A 22410-nucleotide genomic window follows, 5' to 3' on the forward strand; every position below is an offset into this window, starting at 1 on the left:
TAAATCAGATGCCCATATTAACACCTATTTGTATTAATTTACAATCTATGTCATCCAGCTGCTGTAGAATGATGGATTAATGTTACTAACTCAACTCAGTTAGTGCAGAACAAAGTGATCTTGAGAAGCAGGGAAGGTTTGCTTTAGCACTACTGTACGCTGGCACAGCACCTGGATAGTCTTACCTGAAGCTGGATAGTCTTATCCAAAAACACTCATTTACCAGTTTTGTCTTTGCAAAGGTCATACAGGTTGTCACAACAACTTTTTAAGTGACTTCAGTTCACAGCTGCCAGAGTAGATTCCTGAGGATTCCAGAGAGCTTTGGTCTGATACCAGCACGTCTTTCTTACATCCTTCAGCTTATCGGTGGGGTGGTATGTCTGAGACCACACTGGAAGTAATCAAGCTCCATCTCTTCAAGAAAAGTGGAGTCCTAAGTTTGTAAATACAAATGGCTTCAGACAAAACCACACTAACACATCTGTAATTAAGCACTTTCTGCTAAAATTCCAACTCTCAAGTGACATTTTGTGTTTCTCTCATCTCACTGGAGCATACCCCACATATTTGGACACTTTACTGCAGGAAGTTCTTCACAAAGTTAATTCCAAAGGCTGTTTTACAGTTGGCATATGTTAGCTATTCCAAGTACAGGGCCTGAACAAAGGTGGTTATACCATTCTATTTCCTTCCCTCCCTGGAAATTTGTACACACCTGAGCAAATGTTACCTCTTAAGCCAGGACACAACATTCAATACCGTAAACATGAAACTACTTCATACTGTATTTCAGTTCAGAAATGCCTCAGATGAATTTCAGAACAAAACTGAAGTCTTACTGAGAACACAAAAGTAGATTTTTAAAGTCCTTTATTAACCTGAATATAAAAAGACAGAAGTTGCCTACAATATAGGACAAAGCTCTTGCTTCATGAGGAAACAAAATTTTCTTTACAAAGTGAAAAAATAAATACCCTCTTTGAGTAAGGTTTATATGCTAATGTGTCATAAAAAAGTAGAGTTTTAATATTTTGACAAAATGTCTGTGCAAAGAAACAGATGCATAAACACACATTACTGCTACATTAAGGCAATATGAAAGTATAGTCAGAAAATCTCAGTAAAGTGACAGTGTACTTTTTTAGCTTTGATTAAGCCAGTATTGCACCCAAACACAGCCTCTAGTTCCTTCTGTACCCTGGAAAATACACTAGGAAACCAGAGCCCAAAATGCCCAAGTAGGAGGGGGTAGAGATCAAGAAGTTTTAGCAGGAAATGACATACCCAATAAAGATGTTAACTGAAGAAAGCATTTAAAACTATACACAACCCTTATTGTAGAAATTAATGGTACATGTTCAACAGTTTAAAATCAGTCTCCAAAAATAAAGCCAACTGAAAGGGCAGCTGACTGCAGCTCCGAGATGATCAGGTAAACCAGATGTGGGAAATGCGGGAGTGCATCGCCCATCCAGAGTTTCACTGTGAGCAGACTCGCGTTAGCGCTGCCACAGGACGCTGCCGGCCATACTTTCCTGACCCACCCTCCACGCTGAGATTAAACCTTCCCACTCTTCCAAAGCTATTATCTCAGAATTATTCTCTCTTTAATAGAATTCTGAGTTAAAACACAGCTGCTTGATGAAGCCTTGTAACTTTAGTTTAAGAACCATTTCTTAAAAGTTCTCTCCTCTTTAAAGCAGTTTACTAAAAGCAAAAACTATGAGCCATACTAAACCAGTATTTGTAAAAGCCAGTCTCACTATTAAAATAAATGGAATGCCAGTACTAAAAAAGGATTTTGAGAGTGTAAAACAGAAGGCTGCATTGCTCTCACTGGGTATATTGATGTGTGTGCACCACATTTCTCCAGGTTACTAAACTTTGTGGCAATGCTGCCATGCTACAAACTTATACATCCTTCTCCTAAGTAACATGAATTGCTTATGCTTCTGCTCTCAAAAGATGACCCAAACCCATTTTGGACATGCTGAAGGAAGAATGTTTATGTGAAGAAATGCAGTATTTTTGCTTTTGATCGTGGATAGGTGCCAGAGCGAATGCCTTCTTCACAATCAATGGTTGTGTTTCGTATTAGTGCAGTTTAAAGAGTACATGATGGTTTAAAGTAGATCGCAGATCATATCACAGTCAGATTGAGAAGACTGGTGTGGGTTGGCAAGTACACGTGCTGGACATGCTCTACACGAGACCTGCAAACAGGACATGACTGGAAAGGAAAAACATTAGGAAATTAGCTTACTTGGTATTTTGAGTGTCTACACTTATTGCAGACTTCCCTCCATGCACACATAGCAGCACTTTTTCCATCATCTCCAAACTTAATGTTACCTATTGTCAGAAACATGCAGAAACATGCAGCTAATTCTTCCCCTCACGGCAGTGAAGCTAGCACCTCGAAAGCTCACCTTTTCCAACATCATCTGAACAGGTATTTTTAACAAAAGGAAGTTTTACTAGAGTATCAACATAAATGTTTTAATCCATAACTCTCAGATATTCAGAAAACCAAACATGTCAAGTGTTTGGTATGTCACATGTCAACAGCATGGCAATTACCTGTAATTGGGCAGCGCAGGTCTTGCAGCATACTGTGTGGCCACATGGACAAAAGGTTGAATTGATTTCTTCTTCACAGCACACCATACAAAGCATGGACTCCTTTAGCTTCCGCAACTTCTCTTGCAGAGCTTTTGTTTGCTGGCAGCTAAGACCCTCACAATTATCGCAGTTCATGCTACTTTCTGAAGATTTAAGGGGAGAACTTGGTGGGGTTTGATCACTTCTTGAAACAAGATCCACAATGCCAGCATTGTAAAGAGCTCGCCTTGCATGATCATAAACTTCTTTTGATGTTCTTTTAATGTCAAAGACATATTTTTTACCAAGATTAATGTTTTCATTCAGGAATAGAGATGCTAGGTGGCCCTTTAAGTCTCTGCTATACTGCATCATGACAGCACTGGTGACAGTGTCACACCTATAAAACAACAGGACAAATGCAAGCTTTGTTAGTTAATACCACTAAAATTATCCCTACAATGATTTGTTCCCGAAGTTAAAAGTAACAGCACTGAAATTCAACCAAACTAAGCTCTTGAATGCTGTTTGTGTGACAACTCTCTGAAAAGTATAAAGTGGAAAAGTGACAGATATTTTAAGAGCCACCCATGGAAAGGGCCTTAACACATTATACAAAGAGCCAACACTTGCTTAATCTAGAGTTCAACTTCACAACACCTCTTTACATGGCAATTTCCAAACACTGCATTAAAGAATTCCAATTATTAATCTTTGGCCTAACAGCTCTTTCTTTAGAGATGCTCTCAAGAATTTAGCATATAGTCAAGTAATGTCTTTAACCAAATTTCCACCCAGTACTTTACATACTAGTATTATACCATCTGAAGGGAACCAGTGTGAATGCAGCATAGAGAATTAAGCCATTAGCATTTGCTGCTGAGTATTTCAGCCACCCCAACCATGCCTGTCACATATTTCTGTGCTACAGTTAAAATCCACAGAAGCCTATTAAGGCAAATCACTTCCCTAGACAACATAGGAAACAAAATACAAACACCCAGCAGGGCCTCACGGGGTCTAAGATCAAAGATCTAAGCTTATAGCCAAATGCTATTGCCTAACTAAAATTATGCTACAAATAAAATCAGAAACTACAAAGGACAGCAGAAGTTAGAAGCAGAGCCAAATATCAAAAAGTTAAGACTGATTTAAGAAGTTATGTTTGAATAGCCTAGAAATAAAGTATGAAGAGTGCAAAGCAGCAATGGAATGGCATGTCATCACAGGGCAGAACGAGACACATTTAACATCAAGCCCAAAAAATAAGCAGTGGTTAGAAAGACAGCTGGTTGATGTTAATTGCTGTAACTATTGAAATGATCTAATTTGAAAAGCTGGACAGATTTTTGCCTAGTGTACATATTTTCCTCTGCTTTAAGTCCATTTCTTCTCTTGAAGTAATTGAAACCAGTATGTGGTAGTTAGAAAACTCCAAGTGTCTTTGACTTGCCATTTCAACAGGCTTAGCAATCCTATAAATGACTATATGTAAAAAAAGAAAGGTTATTTAGCTTTTAAGGATAAAGGCACTTTCCACAAACTGCTATGTTGCACTTTCAAAGTGAAAATGAACTCCAGGTGTCTGTAATGATGGACTGAAGGTGCTTCCTCAAAAAATACATACAAAAATTGATTGTCTTCTATACTTAGTTCTACTTATCAATGTTGGACCTGGGTAGGAAAAAAAATCAGCACACAACAAATGAGTCTAGCACTCCTGCTTCAAAGAACAACAGGATAAAAAGAACAACAGGATAGCTTCTGGCACAAAACAAAGTCCTGGGAATATGGGCAATGACAGTGGAACTGCAGGAGGATTAAAATACATGGGATGGGAAGGTGACACACAAATAACTTCTAGCAATTGGAGGAGACAAAGGAGAAAAACCACATGTGCATATGAGCTGCATCTACATATTCTGGACAGGATCTTTGATCTCCTTTGCACTCTCGTCCTCCCTCTTATATGGGGACAAAAATTGTACATCTTGTTTATGAAGTACCAAAAACCACTTTAAGTTTATATTCTGAAGAGTTGTTATATATTGCAGTAGACTGAGAAATGTTGCTTACTTGTCTTGCATTCCCATGCCACAAAATGGAAAGCAGCAAAAACCTGTTCAGCTTCTGGACTTAAGAGGAAAGTAGAGACTGCAAAGAATGAAATATTGCAAAGAACTGAGGTGCAGTCAGGCTGCTAGATGCTTAAGCACTTAATTCAAATACTGCAATAAAAAGCATCAGCAGTTGCCTCTAGTGGCAGTACTGACCTGTAAAATGCATGTGTCTCTGTAATTGCTCTGTAGAGTCCACTTGCTGCCCTTGTACTAATCATCTTAAACAAGAGAACTACACTATTACCAGACTCCTTGGTAACAGTCAGATAGACATTCTTCCCAGACTGAGTTGCCATTTGAACAACAGGATAAGCAATTCTGTAAAGGAACATAAAAAAAAGAAAGGTTATTTAGCTTTTAAGGATAAAGGCATTTCCCACACACTGCTACAGTGGAGTTTCATCAGAAGTTACAATGATCTACAGTTCCTGTCTGTAATGCTGGATTGAATATGCTGCCTCAAAAATGCATATAAAGAAATCAAGAGCATTAAGGCCAGCTATCATCTCGATTATAAGCAGATAGTGACCTCAGACCCTAGATTCCGATAGCTCCTTCCAGTGATTCACAGAGCAGTTTTGCCTATTTATGTAAGACTACAGGCATGCTCAGTACTTCAGAAAAGTAGATGAAAATGGTTCCACAAAGCACATACCTGTTGATAGGACTGAAGTCATCTTTACAGATGGATATGCCTTCAGGTCCAACACCAATAAGGAGTTTTTGCCCTTCACTGTCTCTCACTGAATGCCACTCCACCCCGTAGTTCTCCAGCGTTGTAACAATCTGTAGAACCTGGTATTCAGCAGAAGCTTGACTGAGACCTTCTAGCTCCTTGTGTTTTGCAATAATGCTGTTGATAAGAAGATTGAAGATAGGTGAAAAACTCAAGTTGATGCCATTACTGTTAGAAGCCTGTTTTAACTTTGTTTTTTAAATGACCTAGTTAGATTAATTGCTCCTGACTTGCTTTATCTGGCTACACATTTCCAGTAATCACAAACCAGAGGGAATTAAGAATTACCAAAACATCCTGAGAATATTCACTGGGAGACACTGCTTTGAAATGAAAAAGCTACATGTAATCAAGGCTTTCCAACTAAGACCCCCACAACACAACTGCCTAAACAACCATTAAGTTCATTAAAAAAGCCAACAACAAAACCAACAACCAAAGACACCCCCCCAAAAAAACCCAACAAAAAACTACAGAAATTGTAACACACAAAGTTTCTTGATATTCAGAACTATCTACAAGGGTGTCTCAGGAACCCTGTTTACTTCCCAGTTTATGGGTACTGAGCCAAATAAATTCTTTTTGCTTTCTTTCACAAGTGGAGGTTTAAGGCATACTTGCAATTTGATTACCCTGCTCACAGTATTTAGGCATCTGTATTTCCCCAAGTACTGGAGTTCAGTAGTTTTTGCTTTTCATAAAAAGTACTCACAATTGAGCTGAAAACTGAACTGAAATGAGAACATTAGTTCAAAATACAACCTGCATATTTACCTCCAAAATTACTTATCATTACCTTTGACAACGCAAGATCAGCAATCAGCACTTAGAGGTTTAACAAAAATCTGAACTTTTTGGTCTCAAAAAAGGAGGTTCTATCATTGTGCTAATCTTACCTCTCCAAAATGGTAGTGGTGAGCTCTTTTGCACATAACTCTTCATAACTGTACTTGGCTGTGTTCTGGTTATAATCTCCAAACTTCATCTGTGCCAACAATGCACTAAGTTCAATTGCATGCTCTGAAGAACACTGAAGATTACCAGCAAGGAGATCTTCTTTTATATGCAAGAAAAACATATGCCTGCAATAGAATCAGAAATGTTTGCTTTCACAAAATGTTACAAGATATTTGTAACCAAGACACTAATCAGATAATGTATCAGATGTTTGGTAATCAAGATTTTGCAATGGATGTACCAAGTAGAGGAAAGTCTGGCGCAAGACAAAGAGCCTCCATCCTACTATTCATTTATCACAGTATCACAGTATCACTTAGGTTGGAAAGGACCTCGAGGATCATCGAGTCCAACCTATCAACACAGACCCCATGACTAGAACATGGCACCAAGTGCCACTTCCAATCTCCTCTTGAACGCCCCCAGGGATGGTGACTCAACCACCTCCTTGGGCGCTCGGTGAAGAACTTTCTCCTCACCTTGAGTCTAAACCTCCCCTGGCACAGCTTGAGACTGTGTCCCCTTGTTCTGGTGCTGGTTGCCTGGGAGAAGAGACCAACCCCTTCCCGGCCACAACCACCCCTCAGGTAGTTGTAGAGGGCAATGAGGTCACCCCTGAGCCTCCTCTTCTCCAGGCTAAACAATCCCAGCTCCCTCAGCCTCTCCTCATAGGGCTTGTGCTCAAGGCCTCTCCCCAGCCTTGTTGCCCTTCTCTGGACACGTTCAAGTGTTTCGTTGTCCTTCTTAAACTGAGGGGCCCAGAACTGGACACAGTACTCAAGGTGCGGCCTAACCAAAGCAGAGTACAGGGGCACAATGACCTCCCTGCTCCTGCTGGCCACACTATTCCTAATGCAGGCCAGGATGCCATTGGCCCTCTTGGCCACCTGGGCACACTGCTGGCTCATATTCAAGTGGCTGTCGATCAGCACCCCCAGGGCCCTCTCTGTTTGGGAGCTCTCCAGCCACTCCGACCCCAGCCTGTAGCTCTGCATGGGATTGCCGCAGCCAAAGTGCAGCACTCGGCACTTGGACTTGTTGAATGCCATCCCATTGGACTCTGCCCATCTGTCCAGTCGGTCGAGGTCCCTCTGCAGAGCCTTTCTACCCTCTAACTGACTAACATCTGCCCCTAACTTGGTGTCATCTGCAAACTTGCTGATGACTGACTCGACCCCCTCATCCAGATCATCAATGAAGATACTTACAAAGATGAGGCTACAAATGCAGGCAGTATCTAAAAGCACTGTTAGAAGAAATGAGCACTTTTAACATCATAAGACTAGGAACTGCTTAACTCCTAAGGCCACCTAGTAATTTGAATTCCATGAGTAAAATATCAATAAAATGTATTTGGATTAGTTTCACATGTTTAAGTTTTCTTGGTTGCCACTTACAAGTTACCCTGCAGAGAAGCAAATTTGTGAAGAAACCAGCAGGTGAACATTTTTTTGCCAAGGGCAAATCCTGCCTGACCAACCTGGTGGCCTTCTATGAGCAGGTGACAAAATTAATAGATGAGGGGCGAGCAACTGATGTCGTTTACCTGGACCTGAGCAAAGCCTTCGACACTGTCCCGCATCACATCCTGGTCTCCAAACTGGTGACACATGGGTTTGATGGGTGGACCACTAGATGGATAAGGAACTGGCTTGATGGTCGCACCCAAAGAGTGGCTGTCAATGGCTCCATGTCCCAGTGGAGGCCAGTGACAAGTGGAGTCCCTCAGGGATCAGTCCTGGGACCTGTCTTATTCAACATCTTTGTGGGGGACATGGACAGTGGCATTGAGTGCACCCTCAGCAAGTTTGCTGATGACACCAAGCTGTGTGGTGCAGCAGACACGCTGGAGGGAAGGGAGGCCATCCAGCGGGACCTTGACAGGCTGGAGAGGTGGGCACAGGCCAACCTCATGAAGTTCAATAAGAGCAAGTGCAGGGTCCTGCATCTGGGTCGAGGCAATCCCAGGCACAAATACAGGCTGGGCAGTGACTGGCTGGAAAGTAGCCCTGAGGAGAGAGACTTGGGGGTGCTGGTGGACAAAAAGCTCAACATGAGCTCTCAGTGTGCACTTGCAGCCCGCAAAGCCAATCAGATCCTGGGCTGCATCAGGAGAAGTGTGGCTAGCAGGTCGAGGGAGGTGATCCTCCCCCTCTACTCAGCCCTGGTGAGACCCCACCTGGAGTACTGTGTCCAGTTCTGGAGCCCCTATTACAAGAGGGATGTGGAGGTGCTGGAACGTGTCCAGAGAAGGGCCACGAGGATGATCAGAGGGCTGGAGCACCTCCCCTATGAGGACAGACTGAAGGAGTTGGGGCTGTTCAGTCTGCAGAAGAGAAGGCTCCGAGGAGACCTAATTGTCGCCTTCCAGTATCTGAAGGGGGCCTACAGGAAGGCTGGGGAAGGACTTCTCAGGATCTCAGGTAGTGATAGGACTAGGGGGAATGGAATGAAGCTGGAGGTGGGGGATTCAGGCTGGATGTGAGGAGGAGGTTCTTCACCATGAGAGTGGTGAAACCCTGGAATGGGTTGTCCAGGGAGGTGGTCGAGGCCCCGTCCCTGGGGGTGTTTAAGAGCAGGCTGGATGAGGCTCTGTCCAGCCTGATCTAGTGTGGGGTGTCCCTGCCCATGGCAGGGGGGTTGGAACTAGATGATCCTTGTGGTCCCTTCCAACCCTGAATGAAACTATGAAACTATTTGTCATGCCACAGAAGCTTGTTTTCTCTACACAGCTGAAATCTCTGCCACCAAAAGAAGATGGTGGTTTGGCCAGCAACATGATTAACGGAATTAAACAACTGAAAAGATACTGTAGAATACAAAAACATCTATAGTGTAAGCCTGTTTGCCAGAAAAACCTTTCTTCATGCTTGGGATGCAGGCAGGTTTGACATCTAGTTGGAAAATTCACAAATCTGCTCTTAATTAGCTAATAGATCAGGTAATTAGACAACTCGAAATTTCCTACAACACTTAACAGCAGGCTGGTAATTTCCCCTGCAGTCTACCTTAAAAGTCCATGACTTCATCTGTATCTTGCCTCAAGGAAGACAATAAAAATGAGCATTTGTTCTTAAACCTTAACATATTTATTAAAGCCAGATGATGTGGCTATGTATCACTGAACAAAAATTAAATCTTTTAGTAAATGAAGCCTGTTGCCCACAGGAATGTGTGTCATAGCATCCATTGTAATGGAACATTGACTTCTGACTTTTCTAATAAAGCACAGCCTACTTCTCTTAAAGAGATGTATTGAATTACTCATCACTGAAATTCAAGATGCTAGTAAGTGATTTGTTTTCCTTCAAACAGCAATTTTTAATATTATCTTACACACATCCTTTTGCAGCACCTTGCAATTCCATGTGTAGCAGGGCAAACACAGCTACTTCTTCATTACTATGAACAATTACATAGCTTGCAAAATTTGTATTTACTCTTAGCTCTATGGTAAATGCTGCAGCTGCAAACACACTCTCCCCCAAAAGATGCCCCACATCCAGAACTTTTGAAATCAGGAAAAAAAATAGCTGTTAAATTATCCCAAATGCTGCCCTACAACCCATTTCCTGCAGCAAGTCACAGCTCCAACGCCTGCCTTTGCAAGCAGTTTGAGACATGCTAGAGCTTCAGTGGCAAGAGGACCATAACTTCAGACAGAATAGTTGTCTCCACTGTCTAGGCTTTTCTTGGAGGAAGTCCAAGACCTCTGCTCTGATCCCTTTATCTGACCTAATTCTTACCTCTCTTCTGTGTGGCTTGGGCCTCAGAAATGATGTACGCTCCTTTTGGGGCTCAGTCCACAGATCTAAAGTATTTGAGAATAACTAAAGCACTGGCCAAAAAATTCAGAGAGTAGGCATGTGCCTAAATACCAATCAACACTTTGTAAAACAAATTACTCTCTTCCTGCACCTGTGATCCTCTGTCACTATCAGACCAGGTATTCCACTCATCATAACTAAGTATTGATTACACACACGGTATTTTAAAGAAATATCTGACAATTTTATTCTCATTAGCTGGCACACATTGACAGCTACTACAACTCAATGCTTGTGGTTTTATTTTATGCATATGACAGCACTGACTACAGAGGAAAAACTCAGCCTTCTCCCCTTTCTGGGAAGACCTTATTGACAGCAAGAAGGAGCTGGAAAAAAAGATCATTCCTGCAAATACAGATGTATTAAAGAAAGAACTGCAGCAGAGGTATGGCTTTGTCACATCCCAGTACTAAAAGGCTAGCAATGACAGAGTGAGACAAAGAAGTTTAAGGTACAGCGTGAAGCTGCGTCACATCAAGTAGTGTGCAGTAACTTCCCAGAAGTGGCTTGGATCACCTAGGGGAAGGTATCCCAGAAAGTAAGCCACCTTACATTTTTCAGACACTGGGGCCAAAGGTATAGCACATATAAGGGATAGGCAGAGCAAAGTAACCAAAGCTATGCAAACTGATGTCCTGGCTTGCACTATGACAAGCTAATTCTTTAAGTCAGAAAACAGACAAAACCATCTGTATTTAACAGTCCATTTCAAAGTCATTGGTCTGCACCTAACAAAACCATTGCTGTCCCAAGTCCATTGCCAAAACCCCTCCTATAAGAGGTCAGAAACTAGTTAACAGAACTTGCCAGTGAAATGGGGTGTCATGGGTTGAGTCGATGATGTTCTGTACCATGCTGCTGTCACACCAGTCTCAAAATGAAAGTGAGGCTGGTGCAAAAGTATCATGGGGCTTGAAGTTCAGATTGTGATATGAAAGGCTTTGTGTTTTGGTTGATGGTTCTAGTGTCTGGGCATTGAGGGTGTTGGATCTTTTCTGCTGGGCTGGCTTCTCCATGCTCGGCTGGGGGGAACCATTTTATCCCTGGCTTCTGCATTTTTGCTAGGCTTTTCTGCCAACAGGCTTAGGTGACTGTGCATTGTATAATTTCCAGTAAAACTCTTCATTTTAACCCAGAGGTGGCTTTTTTTGTGTTACTTTCTCTCCCATCTGCGTGGGGAGAGAGGAAGGCTTGTGAGAGCAGGCTGTGTTAACCCAGGACAGTCCACATTTGGCACCCAACATGAGGTCTGGGCCCAAGTGTCAAGTTGAAATAACAATAGAATTCAATTCTGCTAGAGCAGATTTATTCACCCTATACTTGTTCTGGTATATTCCCCTTCATGTCAAGGCATTTATTTTACTGTCTGTGTTGCTGTTTTTGATTACACTACATAAGCTCTTATGCTTTTTTCCAACTTGTTCTCCCTATGCTATCCTCCACAGTACTCTTTGTCACCTTGGGCAAACAGTGTAAGGCTGTGGCGGTACTGTGCTGTTTAGTGGCATGTTTGATATTATGAGTGGATTATTTCACTGGTTCTTAAGATGGTTTCTGCATGCAGTACTATCATTTATCAGTAATCTGACACAGCTGACATGAAAGAGAACACTTGTTCACCTTTTGATGGTTTTGAATATCCTTGGGACATCAACACCAGACTGCTTCTGTTGCCATGTCTCTTAAATGTGTGTGTGCCTGGTCTTGACCATGATAATACAGATCTTTTCCAAGAACACCCTTTGGAGACCTGTCCTGAGGCTAGATAATTATGAGAGGCAGAATATGTGAAAGTATTGGCAAGCACCAAGATGGTGGTCACCTCCTGTGGTTTGGAATTTCACCCAAAACCCTGACAAGCTGGTGAAATGTTTGGGAAGTCTGTTAGTCAGCTCACAAGTTCCCAAGAGACAAAAATCACTGTGTTGAGGTCTGGCCCATGCCTCTTAAACCCTTCTCATCACTGTTCAGAGTGCTCAGAAACAAGAGAAGGTCTCTGGGCATACAGACAGACCAAAGGGCATGGCAGCCACCCCAGAGAACCAGCCTGTACCAGTACCAGCTGCCCCTGTACAGAAAAAGAAACATAAGGAAAGCAGAGCCTCTGGTAAAGGATGGGATCACTCAAGGTCATCATGGGAAGGGGAAGCAGAACAAGGGGTGGTCACTCAATCTTTTTATCTCTCACTTTAGAAAATGGCCATGGACAAAGAGAGGCTGACATGACTAGCAGGCTCTGGCAATGCAGCGAAGTCTCTCTTCATCCAGGTCTGTGTTTCAGGTGTGAAGGAGCTGTCCCACATGACTGAACAAATCCAAGAGAGCACTTTATGTTCCCCACAGGTATGGTCCCATGTTTCAGCCATGAGGAGCAGGTGCTTCCCTGTCCATTGGGGAAGATCTGTGAGGTACATGCCACAGCACACACCCTTTAGTTTTACTTACACGACAATGGGGAAAATACAAAGTGGGATAAGCTGCATGAGTACATGAATTACACGGAAATTCTCCCCAGAATAATGCTGCCTCAGTTTCCAGTAGAAAAGAGCAGACAAGCTGGTACTGCTTCTCATCTGCCTGCACTCCCAAAACATCTACACAAGATGCAAGTAATTCCAGTCAGAATTAGAGGGCTTCTGCCTCCAACCAGATGGAGAAGGACAACTTTTTTCAGACTGTACAGACCCATAAGAATATGAACCTTTAGGAGACATAGGCACACAGTGTAGTCTGATGCCATGAAACTACAAAGGGTGGAACCTGCTTGTGTTTCTGGTGTGACATGGGGGTCCCAGCACCTGGATATGTTGGAAGCAGAGCACCGCAACACAAGCTAGTTTGCTTTCACTTGGATAGGTGGAAGGAGTTGCTAGAATTGACTGCCACAGGGTGGAAACAAAGTTCCACCATTTGGACTGGTCATGGACTGATCCAGATGGTACTGGATCACAATGGAGCTCCAAAGCATCTCCAGGGAGAAATATTCTGTGCACTGCAAACATCTCATTTTGAGTGAGAGGAGACAGTGAAATGATGTATGATGTACATTGTTTGATGTTAATTGCTGCTGGGCATGATGGTATAGAATAAGGAGTGGAGAATATCATGGGTTAAGTTGAATCTGCAGATGATAGTCAATACCCTGCTGCCATCCTGCCAGTTTCAAAATGGTAGTGCTGGCTGCAGCCAAAGTATCACGGGGCTTGAAGTTCAGATTGTAACAAGAGACTTCCTGTTCTGGTTGCTCCTTCCAGTTTCTGGGGGTTTGGGGTGTTAGGTCTTTTCTGCTGGACTGGCTTCTGTGTGTTTGGATGGAGGGAGCCATTCTATCACTGGCCTCTGCTGCTTCTGCATTTTTGCTGTGCTTTTCTGCAAATAGACTAAGGTAACTGTGTATTGTATAATTTCCAGTAAAACCTTTTATCTGAACCCAGAGTTGTGGGGTTTGTGTTGCTTTCCCTGCTGTCTGAGTCCAAAAGTCTGAACTTTACCAATCATCAACGGTTGTGGCTCCTCATCATCTTAAAACATGCCAGACATGTTGGGACATTGAACTAATGGCAGCTTTAAGAACAAACAGAACTTTCCATTTCACTTGTGGTCTGAGTTGCACACATGACAGCATTAGTACAAAAGGCAGTCTATATAATCTAAACCAGCCCTATAGTTCCCCCTCCAGACTCATGCTAACTAGATATTCCTGTATATTCAATTACAGAGCATTTCCTCTGAGCTTGATAGTTCAAAACAGCACACAAGTACTTGATTCAAGGAGAAAACATGAAGTTTGCCCAAGCTAGACTTCTTTAGTCACTGCACAGGCAGATTTTTTTCCTTTTGAAAAGAAAAAGCATTTTTAGAATTAGAATGGGATGACCTGGTTTCTTCAGATACACTGAAGAATTTTATATTCATTCTGAATCCTCATTTGTGTGTCAGTGCTTTACATACAGTAAGTTTTGTGCCCAGTAAATCCTTCAGTAAAATCAAAAGTACACTGTGATTGATGTATTTCAGTTGCACAAATAATTTGAAAGAAATGCTGCAAAAAGAGAAAGCTGCAAGGAGATTTCAGCAGACAGTCAATTTCACAAAAAACTATGCCACTGAAGTCACAAACCTAGACATCACCTCAATTGCCTTTTGCCTTTCTCTGAAACAGTTTATGCAGGCCGACTATACTGAAAACCACTACCAGAAACAGACATCAGTATTTCACTACAATGAAATCCCTACAGGACACTTCATTGTTGCCAGTGGAATTGGTAAGTGCTATGAGAAGTGTGGAGTAATACACACTACAGGATTAATTTCTTTCTTGGCTCACTGAAGACAATTCTGTGCATCAGGATTCAAAGTTGTACACAAAGCATTGTTTCTACTACAATCTAGGAAAGGAAAACAGGGCTATGAGATATCTGAAGAAGACTCTATTGAAAGTTTTAAGCTCTAAACTTTACTGCCACTGAAAAAAGTGACAAATCCCAACCCTTTAGCCATAAAGTTCCTGTATGCAACTAATAATTCCTTAACTAGAAATAGAACAAAAAAAACCCCATTCTCTTGCTAGACTACCAGCATGAAATCTTAGCATACATCCCAAAGAAATGTCTGTTCTTTGGGGTATGACATCCCTTACCACATCTTAAGGCTCTTTCCTACTGTGAAGCAAATCTGTGACTCTTGGGTCTAAGGGAATTAAAGAGATGTTACTGTTCTTGTACACATTGATAAAAGTACCTTAGTAATATAATCCTCTTTAAAGCAGGTAAGACCGCTCCATAACAAAAAGCAAAGCTACAATTTACAATTTATGTTCTTCAGCATCTTATTTGTTCTCAACTAAGTGGGTGAAAGGTTACCAGCTGCAATTCAGCCCTAATTTAAACAAACAGATCCATTAAACTCACCCTGGTGGCTGTTACAGCAGACTGTTTCACTGCATTGTAACACAAACCACACCACTGCTGCATTGGCTAACCAGTGCTGGAAGTAAGATAACAGCATGTTTCTCAGATTTTCTACCTTCTACACATATCTAACTGCTCAAAGTATTTTACAAAACAGTTCTTAATTATAGTTACTAGACCTGGACAATGATGCAAACCCAAGGTACTCTGCAAATACAATTAACATACTGGCAAACAACTTTTCAACAGCTTCCAAAACAATTACCCATCTCATGGCTGGCAACATACAGCTCTTTTGCATGCTTTGTGAAACTTCACGACTTGTTAGCACCTGAAATGTTAAATTGTCATGGCTTATATAGGAATATTGGATTTCCAGTCACATTACACAGGACAAGTAACTTTACCCATTTTGATGTACATCTGGGTAAATGTTACATTGGTCAAAACATTATTTGCTTCTGGATTATTTCTGCTTCTGTGCAGTTCCTGCAACGTCAACTTTATCTTGCCACACTGAAATACACTGTTCTCCTGGACGAGGGCTTGGCACAATAGGCCTCTTGTGCGGCTCAGCAAACACTCTCGTTGTGACGGTGGATGCAAGTTTCAAGACCTCTCAGCCCTGAGTTTCACAAAGAATGCTTTTAGGCCAAGCAGGACTTTCTGCCCCGAGACAGTGCGAGCCAATCGGGAGCTGCGCTGCCCGACCTGCCGGGGCTTGCCGCAGCCGCTGATTAGCAGCAAACCGAGGTTACTGCAGGTCTCTGACCTGGGGTTACACCGCTCCGTGCCCCGCGGTAAGTCCCCTTTTCTTCCCCCTATCACAGCCTCCTGAGCAGCGAAGGATAATCATTTCTAAATCCCAGCAACACAACCCCCAACACAACCCCCAAAACACAGAACGCCCATAAATCACTGACTAAACCTGCCTTTTTGTTTTTAAACTAACTGTAGCATTACCTACTTTAGGAGCTCTCACTACAAGGCAGACATTGGCGTGTTTGAGCAAGTCGAGAAAAGAGCAAGGAAGCTGAAGAGTTTGGAGAAAAGGTCTTCTGAGGAGCAGCTGAGGGAACTGGGATTGTTTAGCCTGAAGGGAAGGAGGCTCAGGGAAGACCTCACTCTAACTACCTGAAAGGAGTTTGTAGCAAGGTGGGGGTCGGTTCATTCTCCCAAGCAAGAGAAAACGGCCTGAAGTTGCAGTTGCAAACTGCAGCTGCAATTAGTTTGGATATTAGGAAAAATTTCTTCACTGAAAGGGTTGTCAAGCCCTGGAAAAGACAGGCCAGGAAAGGGGTAGAGGTATTTAAAAGACAGATGTGGTGTCCAACCAAAACAATTCTATTCCATCAAGAAATACATAAGCAGTGAAAACAAACATGACAAGGAGAAGTTTATAAAATCATAGCGTTATGGGGGCTGAAAGAGACCTTTAGGATCAAACCCAACCAATCTAGATCTTGGACATCACATCTGTCTCTTAAGCAGAATGATATCAGTCCTTTTAAAGTCAGTGTGATTTTCCAGTCAAAAAAATGTGGGGTTGTTCCAACCCCTTTAAACAAGCACACCATTCACATTTCAGACTTGTTTGCACAACTCTATTTGACAGCAGCATATTAAATTTGAAAAGCATTCTTGCACTGAAGCACTTTGATTCCACTGAAAACAATTCCAATCTACAAAAACGCAGTTAAGCTGGAAACCAAAACTGAGATCCAAAGAAAAACAGAACTAAACCAGTCACAACCCTGTAAAAGGAAAGAAAGTGTAATAGGAAGGTTTTTCCTTCCATGAATTCTCCCATTCACAAAGGGCCTGGTGAAGGTAGATTGTTGCTACAGTGGTCAAAGGTACAAATAACCTGCTGTCTTTGCTCTCAGTAATAAGAGAGCTTCCTTTGCTTGAGATTAAAATGCACAATGTCCTGATCTTCTACTGGATCACTCACCAATGAAAGGTAACAGAAGACCCTCATGTTCAGTTGCTAGATAGCTTTTCACATAGACTATAGAAACCTGAATGTTAAATTGATACATACTCCTGAGTCTTAAACTGAAGTGCAAGACAAGGATTCTAATGAAGCAATTGGACAGAGGTTAACAAAGCTTCCTAAGTACAGGCAAAACTCAGTCACAACATTCTCTACAATCATCATGAAGCACAACAAAACTTGGAATTACTTGCAGCTTCCTAGATTCCAAAAGCAGTCTCAACATGCATCTGATTTATATCTAAGAACTACACCATAGGCAGCATGACAAATTTCCTCAGTGTTCTACACACAAGGGACCAGAAAGCAACAAACTCTGCCAGAAACACCCTCTGCATCAGTTGTGCACATAACCGCTAAATGGAACCAAGGATATCCATCAGGATTTGTCAAGCAGTACACTGATTTTCTAAGTAAAGATAAGACAGAAAGTGTCAGTGCTCCAATTGTACAGCTAATCCTTACAAGCCTATGACATAACTATGGATGTAAAGTTCAGTGACAGGCTTAAGTTTTTCAGCTTCTCCTTGTTACCACAGATGCTTACATGCAACCAATGTGAAGAAACAGTTATGTATACATGCAAATCTTCAAGCAGACCCCAGCGTAAAACTTCATCTACTAAAACTGTCAACCCACTAAAATACACATTGACCACAGGCACTATGGAAATCTAGGTCTGCAACCCACAGACTACTGGGCATATACAACTAGAAGCCAGTTACTGCAAACTAGTTTACAACTTGGATTTCTAGCAGGAATGCTAAAAATCCTCAGGATGTAGATGAGACAAGAATAGAATTAAACAGCTTGGAAAAGACCTTTGAGATCATCAAGTCCAACCTATCATCCAGCACTATCTAATCAACTAAACCATGGCACCAAGCACCCCATCCAGTCTCTTCCTAAACCCCTCCAGTGATGGTGACTCCACCACCTCCCTAGGCAGCCCATTCCAATGGCCAATCACTCTCTGTGAAGAACTTCCTCCTAACATCCAGCCTAAACCTCCCTGGCACAGCCTGAGACTGTGTCCTTTTGTTCTGGTGCTGTTTGCCTGGGAGAAGAGACCAACCCCCACCTGGCTACAACCTCCCTTCAGGTAAGTTGTAGACAGCAATAAGGTCTCCTCTGAACAGTTTAGCTGAGGCTTCAGGACTATTCATGTTTTCAGAGACAGTGTGATGTTAAATTCTAGTTTCAATGCCTGTTGCTTTCCAAAATAAGTATTTCCAGAGTAGATTTTTAATACATCTCTTTTGATGATTGTGCCTCAGTATTCTAACATGTTAAATTTAGGACATTCTCATTTCATGCATAAAAGCTAGCTTATCCCACCATCTTTGTAGTGGACAAGCACTTGCTCCTTTGATGTATGCATACAAGCTGTTATTCTCCCCACACAACCTGTCTTTTAGGCCCCTGGGGTATGTTTCACCAGTTCAAGCCCTCTATTAACTTACACAACCTGCCACATCTTGCACTGACAGTGTTGAAGGCAGGAACACAGGTGTCTGCAAAAACTGGGTAAACATTCATCAAGGACAGCATAAAAATGCCAATCATGTCAGCTTTAGGTTTCCTCAGATTCACTCTGATTTGGTCTGTGTGGAGAGATGCAAATAAGCTCAGGGCAATCTCTGCTGCAACATCAATTATAAAATTGTTTTGCTCCCTTTGTGGTACATGACAAAACTTTTCATTATCTGGGTTTATACTTATCCTCACTGAGAGTATTTCAAGAGGAGTACAAATTTCTTTAAGCCCAATGATACACTATAGAGAATTCAATTCATCTTCTCAAAAAATAAGGTACATCCAAACTGGAATTTGCTTAGAAAGCACCTGCCTATCTAAAGCTATTACACAGGACAACTAGGGGCTAACTCTTTAACATCCCAGAAACTTCAACCCAAATGGTAAGTCCCTGCACTCCAGAAGCTGCTCCCCTACACATCAGTTCAAAAAACATGTGCACGGTCCTAACAAACTGTTTTCTACAGCATGATTCTTTAGACAAATATTCTGTGCAGAGCAGATGTAGTGTATCCATGGTCTTAATTTTCAAAGTACCAAGTTAAAGTGGTAGTCAAGCATGTTTTGTCATTGTCATATAGACACTAATTTCAGTCTACCCCATTTACATTAACTGTACTATCAAAAACTAACAGAAAAAAATGCTGGAAGGTGAGGATTAAATAGGTATGTGCTCTACTTTAAGGACAGCTCAATTGCAATTCATGTGGCAATCAAACTCAAGGAGTAAAAGCAAGTGCTATTAATCTTAGAAGACTTAATTCTTACAACTGGCTAACAGCAAAGCAATGCAGTTAAAACTGTTCACAGAAGAAGCTGAACAGCTGTTTCTTTTGTAGCCTCAAAGGGCCCATAGCTATTTGAAAGTTAGTGTAACATAATACCAGACAAAAAGGAACTCAGCAAGTTTTTTTGCTCTGTGGGAGGAATTGTTTCCTGCCTTTCTGTACCAGTGGTTTCAAACGACCTAGAGTAACACCGCTGAAGAGAGGTTACTATCGGACACACAAATACCGTATACATAATTTGCTACTAGTAGATTAGTTTCTTTCAGCACTAAGTGCTCATGGAATTACCTATACTCATTACTTACTGGTAGCTACATGACACCTACATTATTACCAGCCTTGTTATTTTAAAAAGTCAAAAAGGAATTATACATTTAAACACCACTAAGGTTTCAAAACTATACAGAAACATCAAGCAAGGTTACCAAATAGAATAAATAAAACGAATGTATAATCACTTTCATAAGTTATAGAAGCTAAAAACAAAGTTAAATCTACTTACAGCTATCTTTAACTTACCTTGTCTGTTCTTGTAAGATAAGATGTGGCTCTACAAAAAACTTGACTCTCAATTTCATTCGATAAGGGGCTAAACCATCCATCTGCTGGGAGATCCTGTTCCTCAAATTAAGCCACAAATTCTCCCCTTTGCTGCCAGTGAACTGCAGTCCAAAATAATCAACTTCTATTATTCCCAACCTTCTGCAAACCTGAAATAAGAAGTTCTTTATTGCGAGGCTGCAACACAATGATACAAAGTATTATCTGAACCAAGTACTGTTTCAGATTGGTCACTTCAAAAAAATACATCATTCTGTAAGCATCTTTCTACAAAAGATTGCTTAATTGGATTTTTAAGTTGCACACAGAACAGCGTGTGGGCAAATACTAAGAATAAACAGGGAATGTCTCTACTAGCTGAAAGATACATAAAATTCCACGGTCAAATTCTGTTTCCCCTTCTCACCCTCAGGTAGGGAACTTTAGACAGCGGATTTCCAGAAGAGTTAACATCACAGCCAGTAACACTTTCTAGGCCACAATGAGAAAAAAGTACAACCCACAAGTTTTATTTAGATGCCACCAACAGGCTGAGCTGCTACGTTTGGCCCTCTCCAGCATCCTCACGGCAGCCGCCGCAGCGAGGCGACAGTAACAGAAGAGCAAAAGCACCTGGACGGCAGCTTGGGCCAGCACGGCCCCAGCAGGCCACGGAGACGGTTCTGGCACCGCCTGGGCGGCGTCATCTCAGCCAAGTGGGTTCCATCCGCGCCCCCCACCTTGGGAACGGAACGGGCTGCAGTAGGGAGGCCGAAGCCCGCCCTCCCAAAAGGCGCTGTAGAGCGGAAGGGCCGGAGAGCCCCCACGGCAACCTCAGCATCCATAATGGAAGGGGGGGGCTGAATAAAATCAAAGGGGAAAAAAAAAGCCAAAAAGGAAAAAAAAAAGCCAGAGAGGAGCAGGGAGACTGCGGCGGCGGCAGCTCCCCGCCCCCACCGCGCGGCCGCCCCCGCACGGCCCTGCCTCGCGCCACCGCCGCCCTCAACGGCCGGAACACGCAACCCCGAGGCCCCGCTCTTCGCGCCCCTCTTGCCCTCTCTCCGCCAAAGCCGGTGCGCGCCTGCCGGGGACCAGCGCTCCCCGCTGCCCAGCGGTCACCACTGACCCCACATACGCCGCTGCCACACACCCCCCGAGCTCTCGCGCCCCGGGAAGGCAGCAGGACGGCGGGGAGGAGAGCGCGGCCCCTCACCTGGTTGAGGCAGTCCTCGCCGTTTGCTTTCGCCTCTACCTCTACCTCCATCACCACCGCGTCCGGCCTGGTCACATAGCACAGCATGGCTAAGGACAGCCAGCGCCGCCGCCGTCACGGACACCCGGAGCAGCCGCTGCGGCCGGCGGAGAATCGCAGCTGACGCTACAGGCTGAGGCAAGCACGCGTACCCCGGCCACCGCCCACACAACCAGCCCGCCCACGCCTGGACACACAGCCACCGCCTAACACACTGTCCCCACTGCTTGCGCTCCGCCGGCTCCGCTCCCTCCACATATACCCTCCGTCTCCCCCTCCCCACCCCGAGCGGCACCTGCGGACCAATGGCGAAACGCCGCTCATCGCTGCGGGCCGCCGACGCCACCAATCAGCGCCGCCGACATCCCCGGCAAACGGCGGCGGACGGGGGGGGCGTTTGTTGTTGTCGCTCTCTGGCGCCCCCTAACGGATCTCAAGGTCAGCAGGCCGCCCACCGGACTACCCCCAACACCCCCGGTCCTCTCGGGCGCGGAGCGGAGCAGCCGAGCCGCAGGCTTTGCCTCTCCAAATTAGATTCATTAGCCGCCACTTGCAACAGCCCAGTACTTTTTTGCCCTGGAATTAGGTCCACTTAAATAATAGACTCGTAGAATCATAATTGTTTTGGTTAGAAAAAAAACTTAAGATCACTGAGTCCAGCCGTTAATTCAACACTGCCAGGTCACCGTTAAACTATGTCACTCAGCACCACATCTACACGGTTTTTAAGTATGCCCAGGGATCATGACTCCATTATTGCCCTGGACAGCCTGTTCCAGGGCTTGACAACACCTTCAGTGAACATTTTTTTTCCTAATGTCCAATTTAAACCCCTCCTGGTGCAACTTCAAGCTGTTCCCTCTTGTCTCATCTCTTGTTACCTGTGAAAAGACACCAACACTCATGTTGCTACAATCTCCTTTCAGACAGTTGTAGAGAGTGAGAAGGTCTCCCCTCAGAGTCCTTTTCTCTGGATCAACCAACCCCAGTTCCCTTAGCCACTTCTCAGAAGGTTTGTCCTCTTGACCCTTCACCAAGTTTGTTGCACTACTTTGAACACACTCTAGCACCTCAGTGTCTCTGCTCAATGAAAGCAGAGACCAAATTCATTCAGTGGGGACTGTGCACAAAATTAATTTGA

The 22410-nt window shown here is 43.2% G+C and overlaps 1 protein-coding gene across 1 annotated transcript; it reads right to left on the minus strand.

Moving 5' to 3' along the window:
• Window positions 1-1914: 1914 nt before the first annotated feature.
• MYLIP (myosin regulatory light chain interacting protein) lies at window positions 1915-21487 on the minus strand. Its single transcript, XM_068160821.1, has 7 exons — window positions 21231-21487; window positions 19997-20187; window positions 6357-6542; window positions 5380-5577; window positions 4878-5042; window positions 2584-3004; window positions 1915-2233 (listed from the first exon to the last, which is right to left on the minus strand). The coding sequence occupies exons 1-7, from the start codon at window positions 21315-21317 to the stop codon at window positions 2144-2146; spliced, it is 1338 nt and encodes a 445-aa protein (XP_068016922.1). The 5' UTR covers window positions 21318-21487; the 3' UTR covers window positions 1915-2143.
• Between the last annotated feature and the right edge of the window lie 923 nt (window positions 21488-22410).

Source organism: Melanerpes formicivorus, unplaced genomic scaffold (assembly GCF_026170545.1).
Source record: "Melanerpes formicivorus ecotype bairdi unplaced genomic scaffold, bMelFor1.0.p_v2 SCAF_53, whole genome shotgun sequence".
NCBI lineage: Eukaryota > Metazoa > Chordata > Aves > Piciformes > Picidae > Melanerpes > Melanerpes formicivorus.